Source organism: Mandrillus leucophaeus, unplaced genomic scaffold (assembly GCF_000951045.1).
Source record: "Mandrillus leucophaeus isolate KB7577 unplaced genomic scaffold, Mleu.le_1.0 Scaffold652, whole genome shotgun sequence".
NCBI classification, from domain to species: domain Eukaryota; kingdom Metazoa; phylum Chordata; class Mammalia; order Primates; family Cercopithecidae; genus Mandrillus; species Mandrillus leucophaeus.
Window position 1 is genome coordinate 719,415 of NW_012107053.1, and position 12,272 is coordinate 731,686.

At 37.5% G+C, this 12,272-nt stretch overlaps 1 protein-coding gene across 3 annotated transcripts in view; it reads right to left on the bottom strand.

Annotated features, from left to right (window-relative positions):
- The window catches only part of ME1 (malic enzyme 1, NADP(+)-dependent, cytosolic), a 226,114-nt gene extending 213,950 nt beyond the window's left edge, over positions 1 to 12,164 (bottom strand). For 2 of the 3 annotated variants that reach the window (XM_012001196.1, XM_012001195.1), the window contains exon 1: positions 11,998 to 12,164. In XM_012001196.1, the coding sequence (XP_011856586.1) occupies positions 11,998 to 12,075 (78 nt within the window). In that variant the 5' untranslated portion in view covers positions 12,076 to 12,164. The remainder of the gene's footprint in view (positions 1 to 11,997) is intronic. The other variant, XM_012001197.1, reaches the window with a different exon arrangement.
- Positions 12,165 to 12,272: the final 108 nt, after the last annotated feature.

Sequence of the window (12,272 nt, forward strand, 5' to 3'; positions counted from 1 at the left end):
AAAAACAAAAGCTGGTGAGTATAAGAATGCTTTAGAACTACTTTCAGACTACCAGGCAAATCATAGATGGCTCAACCTGATATCATGATTCTTAATCTGTTTTGGGTGTCTCTATAAAATTCACATATATACTCCCACCTGAAACATTTGTCTTTATAACATTATCTCCTATCTATCACACTAAGGGCATATCTGATTCATGTCCTGTATCAATAACATTTTAACTTATGAAAATTAACTTTAAAAAATACTTCATACAATATCTGTAGTATATAATGAAAACACTGGTCACTGGCAACAGTGGTTGCCTCTAGGAAGGGGAACCAGCTAGCCCAGACACAGAAGTGGCAGACATACTTTTCATATTATTATATCTTCTTATTTTTATAAAATTAATCTATGACTATTTTTAAAATATTAAGAACCATTCACCTCAATTTTCAAGAATCTTACATTCATATTTAATATTTACATTTATTAAATCTCAATGCTTTTGCTTCTGGCAGCTCTAACTATGGTAGAGACTACCAATTGCCTACCACAACATCTATTTCCCTTTTCCTTCCCAGGAACAGAATCCTAATATTATTTGGGGTTGCAATGCATTAAATAAAAGACATTTCCTGACTCTCCTGTAGTTATATGTGGCCATATGACAGAGTTCTGAACAATGAGACCTAAGTGGAAGTATCATGTGAAATGTAGGGAAGGCTACTTTAAAAGAGGGGACTCCACTGAAAAGTAAGCCTTCTTGTAATTCTCTCATTTCTTCCAGCAGCCATCTTGGAATGTGTAGGTGGTATTTTTTTTTTCTTTTGAGATAGAGCCTTGCACTGTCACCCAGGCTGGAGTGCAGTGGTATGATCTTGGTTCCCTGCAACCTTCACCTCCTGGGTTCAAGCGATTCTTCTGTCTCAGCCTCCCAAGTAGCTGAGACTACAGGCTCCCACTGCCATGCCCGGCTAATTTTTATATTTTTATTAGAGACGGAATTTCACCCTGTTGGCCAGGCTGGCCTCGAACTCCTGACCTCAAGTGATCCACCCACCTCAGCGTCCCAAAGTGTTTGAATTACAGGCATGAGCCACTGCGCCCAGCCTGTAGATGGTATCTTTAGACCTACATACTCAATTAGGACCATGAAGTGATCCTGAAGATGACAGAGCAGCAAGAGAGAAGCCTATGTTCCTGATGACTTTGTGGACCCACCAAACAGTTTATCATAATTAAGCTGTATCATAGTTAACTCACTTTCATTTTGCTTTTTTGTTATATGTAACAAAACCTAATCCTAAACAATATAGTGGTCATCCATATAACCATTAAGGAAAAGAGATTCTCCAACACACATTCAACAGCATATAAAAGAGGTTATTGTGCATTTATCTCACAAGGTAGAATGTGAACTACCGAGAGGTGATAGCAATATCTGCAAGGCAAGACAGTGTTACTTCAAGAATAATCCCTGATGCATCCATTCAACCAATTATCACAGAATGCCTACTACATTCCAGGCCTTAAGAGCAACCATATTGAAAGATAAATCTATGATGCAAACCAGTATAACACTCCTTCCCACATCCACAAAGAAATTTTGTTGTGTTGTTGTTGTTGTTGGGGTTTTTGTTGTGTTTTTTGTTTTTGTTTGTTTGGTTTTAAGTAGTGGAAAATTTAATAGGCACGAAAGAAGGGGGAAGAAAGAAGAAGCTTCCCTGTATGGAGACAGGGAGAGGGCCCCAAAACCAAGAGAGGGAACCCCAAAGAAATTTTGAACATTGAACTTCCTATTCTCCTTCACAGCACAAAGAGGGGCAGAAATGAAGTATGTAGATATCAAAAAGGCAAAACTTCTTTCTAAATCCTTAGAACACAGACATTTTAAAAATTATGTATAGAGTTTTGTCTTACATGAACCATTTCCACACAATAATCTTTATTATTAATATTGATTGGTATAGCAAATATGCATCCAGTAAAATGGGAAAAAATTTTGAGTATACATTTGGGAACTAATTCCCTGATATTTTCCTTCTCTGAACTTAAAATCAAGTTAGACTGAGTTTCACACATTCATACCTTAAAAATAACAACCTGAGGATCTGGTTCTGTGCAAAATGGTAGCTATAGTATACTTTGTCTCTCCCACTAAATCCAACAACAATCCTTGTATAGAATGCATTGAGCAGCTATTTGAAGACTGGAAAAATAAACAATAGCAGAAGAACCAAGGAAGAAGATTAGAATCTAAAGTGCCACAAAACCAGATTAAGTTTCCTGGCACTTTTTTCTTCCAATATGGCCTGGCTTTTTTTTCTCTCTGCTGTAATCAACTGGCCTTGACTCAAAAGCAGCAGAAAAGCTGGAAGTGCAACTGATTGTGTACAAAGACTGTGAAGAGAAGCCTTATCTTTCTGGTCCAAGAATCAGAAAGGGGATGCTTAGAGGTCAGAGAAGCAAGAATATCCAATATTCTTTTCCATCCTCTCCAGTTCCAACTTCCAGATAATCCCACAGGGATGGCAGAAGCAGAAACCATGACAGATGCCTAAAATTCTAAGGTAAGGGAATCATTCTTTTTACCAGAGGATGTAGATCTGGTCTCAAGATCTTAGGTCAAATGCCTGTTGCAACTTTCTCTCTCTGTCTTCCAATCGCATGGCCTCAGATGCAAATACATCTGAACGAAGTACACAACAGGGCAGGAAAACAAAAGCCTAGTTTTCCGTTCAGAGGACTGGAAAGGGGGTCCTCATGGAAACAAAAAACATCAGAGAGATCACAGAAAGAAGGGAACTCATGAGAGCAATCCCATAAAATTGTATATTAACATCTACACTCGCCTTTGAGCTAAATGTGCATAGATCTGACCTTAAACAGCATACCAAAGGCTTTGAGAAGTAAACTATAGCGTAGACTACTGCACAGATCCCACACTATCCACTGAGTGGTACACATAATGGACAAATCCAAATAGTACTACTGAGTAGACTTTGAAAACCAAATGGATATCAGAACCACAGGCCACAGGTGGGTCCAACTTGCAAAATGACCTAACCAGGTTGAGTGACCACTAAAGCTAAGAAGAACAGTATTCCCCTTAAGATATAACCGACAGCTAGAATTTCATAATATGTAAATGTCCAGAAAAGATTAAAAAGTTACTAAACATAGAAAGAAACAGGAAAACGTTGACTTGGAAAATAAAAGACAAATAAGCAAACACCAATCCTGAGGTGTCAGACCTTGAAATTTCTGTACAATGTACAAAGACTTAAAATCAGTTATTATAACCATGCCTAAGATCATAAGGGCAAAGTCTTTCTAAATAAATGGAAAGAAAGTATTGGACAAGAAATAAAAGCTATACCAAATGGAAATTTTAGAACTTAAAAATACAATAATTGTAATAAAATATTCATCGGATGGGCTGAAGAACAGAATTGAGATGAGAGTAGAAAGCATCAGTGAACATAAAGCTAGATCATTAGAAACAAACCAGTTTGAAGAGAAAAGAAGTCCCTAAAAAAGTAGGCCTTTTGATACTATCATGTAGTTACCCGAGGCTCCGAGCCTCAGGACAATATCAAAAGGCCTAACATTTGTTTCATCAGAGTCCCAGAAAGAGAGAAGAAAGAAAAAAATATTTGGAGAAATAATGGCTGAAAATGTATCAAATTTGGTAAAAGACATATACTTACAGAATCAGGAAGCTCAGAAAACCCCAAGAAGATAAACCCCAAAACCTCCAAATCCAGAAACATTATATTTAAGATTCTGAAAGCTAAAAAGAAAATACCATTAAAACATCCAGATAATACCGATGTATTACAAACATATATCAACTTGAATGACTGCAGATTTCTCATCAGGAAAAAGAAACAGCAGGAGGAAGAGAAATGGCTTTTTTTTAGGTCTTAAAGGGAAAGAACTGTCAACTCATTATTCCATAACTATCGAAAATATCCTTCACGAATGAAGATAAAATAGACATTCTCAGAGGAAGAAAAACTAATACAATTGGTTTCCAGCAAACCTGCTCTAAAAAAATGTTAGAGGACATTCTTTAAATGGAAGAGAAATGATACCCCAAAACAAACATAGAACATGAAGAATGAAAGAAAGCAACAGAAATAGTAACTACCTGGTTAACTATAATAGATTATCCTTTCTCTTTTAAACTCTTTAAAATATGTGTGACAGTTAAAAACAAAAGTTTGGGTCAGGCACAGTGGCCCAAGTCTGTAATCCCAGCACTTTGGGAGGCCGAGGTAGGCAGACACCTTGAGCTCAGGAGTTTGACACTAGATAGAGTAATATGATGAAATTGTGTTTCCACAAAAAATGCAAAAATTAGCCAGGAGTGGTGGCACATGCCTGTAGTCCCAGATGCTCAGAAGGCTAAGGTGGGAGGATCGCTTGAGCCTTGAGATCAAGCCTGCAGTAAGCCACGTTACCACAGCCCTCCAGCCTGGATGACAAAGCAAGACTCTGTCTCAACAAAAAATAAATAAATAAATAAATAAATAAATAAATAAATAAATAAAAAAGAAAAATAAACAAAATAAAAATAAATAAAAGTTACAGGCCAAACCTATAATACCAGCACTTTAGAAGGCCACAGTGGGAAGATTTCTTGAGCCCAAGAGTTTCAGGTCAGCCTGGGGAACATGGTAAAACGCCCTCTCTATGGAAAAATACAAAAATTAGCCAGGCATGATGGTGTGCACCTAGAGTTCCAGCTACTCAAGAGGATGGACTGGAAAAAAAAAAAAAGGTATAAACATTACATTAAATTACTATTTTAAAAATATTTATGTAATACATATAAATAGATATGAGGATATAATACATATAATTACAACATAAATAGAGGAAGGTAATGAGACCTATATAATGGTAAGATTTCTATATTTCAATTGAAGTGGTGAAATTTGAACTTTAAGTTGACTGTGAAAAGTTCAGTAAGTGTATCATAATCACCACACCAAGTACTAAAAACAAGCTATACAAAGATATATTTTCAAAAACTCATGGAATAAATCAAAATGGAATAATAAAAATATTTAAGTAATTAAAAATTAGTTTGGAGATGAAAAACAGAGGAATGAAAAATAAGGAAACAGACACCTATGATATGATAGAAATCTGTTTATCTCTCTGTGTATCAACAATTACATAAATGTAAATGGCCTAAACACAGAAATCAAAAGACAGAGATTGTCAAAAATTGGCAATGGCTACAAGCAAACCTGACTGATTAGATCATTACTTCTTCTCACCTACATGTTCCTGTCAAAGTCCAGAAAATGTCAACTAAACAAAGCAAGGGAAAGTGCTGTATTATGAAATTTTGCTTCAATTACAGAAGTATATTATTACTTTGCTAGGGCTGCCACAACAAAGCACCACACAATGGGTGGCTTAAACATAAATTTATTTTATCAAAGTTGTGAAGGATAGAAGTCCAAAATCAATGTGTCTGCAGGGTTGATTTTATTCTATGGCTTCTCTCCTGGACTTACTAGATAGCCATCTTAAGACTCTGAATAGACAATTTAAATGTATTTTAATATATTCTAAGCCTAAAAGGCCAATGCCTAATAGTATAATGGAAGTCTTAGAACTCCTTCAGCCTCTGGATCTCTAAGGTTTTATTTTTCTGTTTTTCTTTTTTCTTTCTTTCTTTTTTTTTTTTTTTTTTTGCTTTGTTTTGTTTTTCTGAGACAACATCTCACTCTGTTATCCAGGCTGGAATGCAGTGGGTGTGATCATGGCTCACTGTGGCCTCCCACTTCAGCCACTCAAGTAGCTGAGACTACAGGTGCACACCACCGTGCCCAGTTTTTTGTTTTTGTTTTTTTCATTTTTGTAAAGACGGGGTTTTGCCATGTTTCCCAGTCTGGTCTTGAACTCCTGGGCTCAAGTGATCCTCCCACCTTGGCCTCCCAGGTGGCTCACATCTGGCATTACAGGTGTGAGCCATCACACCTGGCCTCATAACATAATTACTAACACTGGTATGAATACTGTATTAGTCTGTTCTCATGCTACTAATAAAGACATATCCAACACTGGGTAATTTATAAAGGAAGAGGCTTAATTGACTCACAGTTCAGCATGGCTGGGTAGGCTTCAGGAAATATACAATCATAGTGGAAGGGGAAACAAACCATCCTTCTTCACATGGCAGCAGCAAAAAGAAAGAGCAAAATGGGGCAAAGCCCCTTATAAAACCATCAGACCTCTTGAGAACTCACTCACTACCAGGAGAACAGGAGCATGAGGATAACCACCCCCATCATTCAATTACCTACCACTGGGTCCCTCCCACAACACATGGGGATTATGGGAACTACAAATCAAGATGAGATTTGGGTAGGAACACAGACAAACCGTATTAAACATGCAAGTACTTTTGCTGATGTTCTTACTCAACCATTACCTGATTATTGAAAAAATAATAACAGTGTTTTAAAATCCAGGGTTTGTATATTAGTACAAAAGCTCTAGTAGTTATATTCTCCTGTTTTTAGAGAACATTATTCATTATTATATTACTTGATTTCCTACTATGGTTTCAATGTGTCCCCCAAAGTTCATGTGTTGTTTAATCCCCAATGCAACTGTGTTGAGAGGTGGGATTTTTATAAGGTGATTAGTATTGTTAATGCAGGAGTGGGTTCCTTATTGCAAGCAAGAGTGGGTTCCTTATAAAAGCAAGTTCAGCCCTCTCTTGCTCTCTCACCCTCTATCATTCCCTCTCTTGCCTTCCGCCATGGGATGATGTAGCAAGGAGGACCTTCCCAGATGCTATATCACACAGCTAATTGGCAGACTTGGGACTTGGGCTCATTTCTTCTAGGTACAAAGTTTTAGAATGTCCATTCCTTTACATCACATTCTCCCCTACCTGTCCAAAAGTTAGAGGGAAATCAGAGCTGAAAAATGAAAAATCTCAAATCCATTCTTCTCTTCAATATTTCTTATACTCCATATCACCTGTCTCAAGAGTTATCACATCAAACTCATCTTTCTTATTACACCACACATTTTGTTATTGTGATATTCTATACTACTACTGTTGTTTCAACTGCAGAAAGGTAACAAACATATACAGAGGTATCTGGCTGTATATGACATTCACATAAGTAGGATTCTATCACAAATAATAAATCAGTTTCTCATGTTGCGGAGGCAACTCTAGAGAACTGTGGTTGGATGAAATTTTCTGAATAATTCATTCAGGTCTAGTTTACATTGAAGAAAAAGAGGTTTAGGGTACTTTTCCTTCATTGTCATGGATCTTATTTCTCTCTCTTTTCCTTACAACACACCCAACTAGGTCTTGTCATGCCAGGAAGCAAACAGCTACAAAAGCTGATTTTTTAGATTTAAAAGTCAGTAATGCTGACCCAAATTAACTTCAATAAAACACTATCTTCTACTGGAACATAACTCTTAAACATGACTTATACTGAACCAAACTGCCTAAAATATGGAGGAGTGGTGTCTTTTGGAGATTTACTTATGGGTCATATTATTATTTAATCTTAAGATATAGAAACCACGTAAGCACAATTATGATAGAACTAACAATTAGTGTTTTCTACCATTGCAAAGGGAAATAAACTAACTGAGAAATAAAAAATAAGATTGATTATTTTACTGTGCGTAAAATTTTAATTTTGAAGGGCAATTTATAAAATATGATTGTTAGTCGCATGAAAATTATTGAGAAAAAATTTAAAACACAACTCATCTATATCAGACCATATCCCTGAAAATAAAATCAAAACCACAATGAGATACCATCTCACACCAGTTAGAATGACAATCATTAAAAAATCAGGAAACAACAGGTGCTGGAGAGGATGTGGAGAAATAGGAACACTTTTACACCGTTGGTGGGACTGTAAACTAGTTCAACCATTGTGGAAAACAGTGTGGTGATTCCTCAAGGATCTAGAACTAGAAATACTATTTGACCCAGCCATCCCATTACTGGGGATATACCCAAAGGATTATAAATCATGCTGCTATAAAGACACATGCACACGTATGTTTATTGTGGCACTATTCACAATAGCAAAGACTTGGAATCAACCCAAATGTCCATCAGTGACAAACTGGATTAAGAAAATGTGGCACATACACACCATGGAATACTATGCAGCCATAAAAAAGGATGAGTTCGTGTCCTTTGTGGGGACATGGATGCAGCTGGAAACCATCACTCTCAGCAAACTATTGCAAGAACAGAAAACCAAATACCACATGTTCTCACTCATAAGTGGGAACTGAACAATGAGATCACTTGGACACAGGAAGGGGAGTATCACACAACGAGTCCTATTGTGGGGAGGGGTTGGGAGGGGATAGTATTAGGAGATATACCTAATGTAAATGATGAGTTAATGGGTGCAGCATACCAACATGGCACATGTATACATATGTAACAAACCTGTATGTTGTGTACATGTACCCTAGAACTTAAAGTATAATAAAAAAAAATTTTAAACATTAAACATTAAATTAGACACTTTTATATAAAACCGGCAAAGATAAGCATCTTAAAAATAGTCTGGGCTGTGCACAGAAAAATATTAAATCTCCTAAACATGAGGCAGATTTACTTCCTCAATGGCTTTGATGAAATCCTACCTGGAATAACGCATATTTTCGTGTAAACAAATAGTAAGGCTTAAACTCATACATGAATCATAACAAATGAAAATCCTAATTCTCTTAAGTTTTATGAAAATTTTTGAATTCATATCACATCTACTGTTAACTTTGATTTTACCAAGATGAAGCACCTCCCTTAGGTTATCCAGCAAGTAATTAAAATTTCATGACATTATCAAGCTTAAAACAAATTCCAACTTTTCTGACTATATTCCAGCATACAATATAATGGCATAGGAAGTCAACTAAACTTTAGACTTCAATGTGAATTTATTTTCACAAAATTACTTTAAAGAGGATAATGCCCAAACGATCACTTTAAAAGCTGAGTTCTGTTTAAAGACAAAAATAAAGACATGGCTCATTCATTAAGTAAACATTTATTTAATGTCTACTGAGCAAAACACTGTACTAAATATTGTGACTCCTGCCCTATGACAATCAAAGAAATAAGAAAAAAAAATACAACTTATGGCTGGGTGCAGTGGCTCACGCCTGTAATCCCAACACTTCTGGGAGGCCGAGGCTGGCGGATCACTTGAGGTCAGGAGATTGAGACCAGCCTAGCCAACGTGGTGAAACCCTGTCTCTGTTAAAATATAGAAATTAGCTGGGCATGGTGGCGCATGCCTGTAATCTCAGCTACTCAGGAGGCTGAGACACAAAAGTCACTTGAACCCAGGAGGTAGAGTTTGCAGTGAACGGAGATCGCACCACTGCACTCCAGCCTGGGCAACAGAACAAGGCTCTGTCTCAAAAAAAAATACAACTTAGTAAATACAAAATTATATAGTCTAACTGAATAATAAAAACAGAGGTGTTAAATAATGATAATAAGACTAACATAACTAGGAAATGCTTCCCTAGAGAGATTATTATTAAATCAACTAAGACATTTTCATAGTAGAAATTACACACAAAAAGGAAAGAATTAAGAGATTCAGCAAATATATTTTAAGTGGAAGGCTACATTGGGGAACTAAGATAAATTTGGAGAAGACTGTAAACCCAATTGACAGATTGATTTTACATTAAACATAATAGGAAATAATAACATACTATAAATGCTTGGATAATAGAGAAGTGAATAAAATGTTAATTAATGAAGGTATCTCTTTCATACATATACGTAGAATGAACTATATCAATGGAAATAAAACCAGCAAAACTGTTGTTGCAGCTACCCAAAGGTAAAATGATGAAGTTCTGTGTTAGTGTGGTTGAAGAAAACATGTGACAGGCTGGGTTGTTATGGGAAACTAAAATCTACTATTGTCTCTTTGGAGTCAAAGTTATTACAAAATAATAAGAATAAAAATAAACCAAAACATTCCTGGGCTACTAGCAAACTTAAAGGCCTTGAGGTCTTGAGTGTATGACAGATGAAGAAAGTCCCATAGCTGTAGTTTCAGTAGTACCCAGGAAATTCTGTTACTCTCATAAGGCACCAGATCACCATCCTAGAACTGAGTAAAAGATTTCATTGATTGCCTCAAAGTTGGTACGCTGAATTGTGAATCCAATTTGACACAATACAAATAAAAAGTTCACTTATTACAAATTTGAAAATGTGCTTTTAACATATTAATGTTACATCTTATCTTTGATGGAAGATCTTTGTGATACTATTATTCTGAAGTAGGAATTAATCCTTAATTCCTAGTAACCTTGCGAACAGGAGTCAAAAGGATTTTTATATAATAAATTCTTGATGTAAACAGAGTAAAGGCAATAATTACTCTTGCTCAGGGATTGCCTATGCCATCTACACACTCTGAATAGACACTCTTGCCCCTGACTTGAGGAAAATCAAACAGGTTATACAACTCATGTGGTCTTTCTTAAGTGGCAACCCAAAATGTGGTCATAAATTACAGTAGGCAGGTGACACATACAAGTCACAAATAGTTTTGTCACATCAAATTTTACTTTTGTTTTACTGAAAATAGGTGGCAAACCTGCAGAATAATAAAAGAAAAGAAAAAAATCAAACTAGCAATTAAATTTATTTTAAAGAAAGAAATAAGTAGGAATTACTTACAATTTCATAATGCTACATGACCACAGATAGCACATCATCATAGATTTGTAAAAGGTGCCTGTCACCGCAAAAAAACAAGAAAGAACTCACACTAACTGTCACTTATTAAATAAATCATGTCTTTAAGTTATTAATATGATCAACAAATCATCAGGAACACGACAAGGAAAAAGCTGAGCTCCTGTTCTTAATGCAAAAAGCAGTCCACCAAAGAGACAACCAAAATAACTAAACAGACCTCTGTGCTGACTGATGGCATTTTCAAAGTCCTGAATAGATAGGAAATGTCCAAAGCGCGCACACACACACAAACAAAAGGCACAATTCAGAGATAAACCGGGCTGTAAAATAAGTGTGGAAGTAAAATGATAAATTTGGAGGTATTTTTTTTTATTTGAGAGAGATCCCGAGTGTTTATATTGCATCACCAGTGAAGGAAAATGAAGTGTTACCAGGATCGAAAAGTTGTCTCTGAACAGGGTGTACCCCCGTTAATAAAAAGAAAACATCTCTAAACAAAACAAAACAAAAAAAAGTTTTTAACTTCCAGAAAGCCAAATTAAAAACAAAAAAACAAAAAACAAAAAAAGAAGAAGAAGAAGAAAGAAAAGAAATGGCTTTACCCACAGTCCCATGTCTGGGACAGAGCTCTTCTACCAAGCCATGCAAAGTGTCCAAGACAGAGGCCACCCACCACGCATTCCCAGACTCTTAACCGTGTCACTCCAGAAACCAAGAGGACTTGGATTTCCACATTGCTAACGTGATCTGAAGGCACTCCGTACACATTTCTGTCTGGGCAGGACCAGTTGAATCACTTCTCGCCTTATCAGCCTCCAATAATTGCCACACTGTGCAACCAGTAAGTGGGAGGCACATGGAGTCTGACCTGGCAGCCTGTCTGCTACCTTCACCAAAAATACCCCATTCACACACTTTGTCTGATACTACTTTCATTGTCTGGGCTCTTGTTTTCGGAGAATTGCTGCCGAAGTATCGTAAACAAGTTACACCTTTACCTCTATCCCTAACATGGGATGCCGAGGTGCAGAGGCACCGGCACCGCCCTGCCATCACTCTCGTGGATACGCACCCGATTAGGCGTCCTTCTTCCTTCTGCCCACACCAAGGCCCCCCAGGCCGCCGCCGCTCACCGGGAACCTTCCCAGGGGAGTGGCGGAGGGGCGAGGCCATGGTGCAGGGACCTGCAAGAGGGGCCTGACCCTGATCGAGAGGGGCCGATGGGCGGCCAGGTGGGCCTGTGGGTTTACCTTGTTGAGATGAGGGTTCCGCGTCAGCAGGTAGCCGCGCTGATGGGTGTGGCGGCGACGGGGGACTTCGGGCTCCATGGCTGGCGCCGGGTTCGGCGGCGGGGTCAGGCCGGGGCGGGCGGCGCGCGCGGTGCAGGCGGCGGATGCTGCTGGGGTTTCTTAATGCAAAAAGCAGTCCACCCAGCCTGGGCAACAGAACAAGGCTCTGTCTCAAAAAAAAATACAACTTAGTAAATACAAAATTATATAGTCTAACTGAATAATAAAAACAGAGG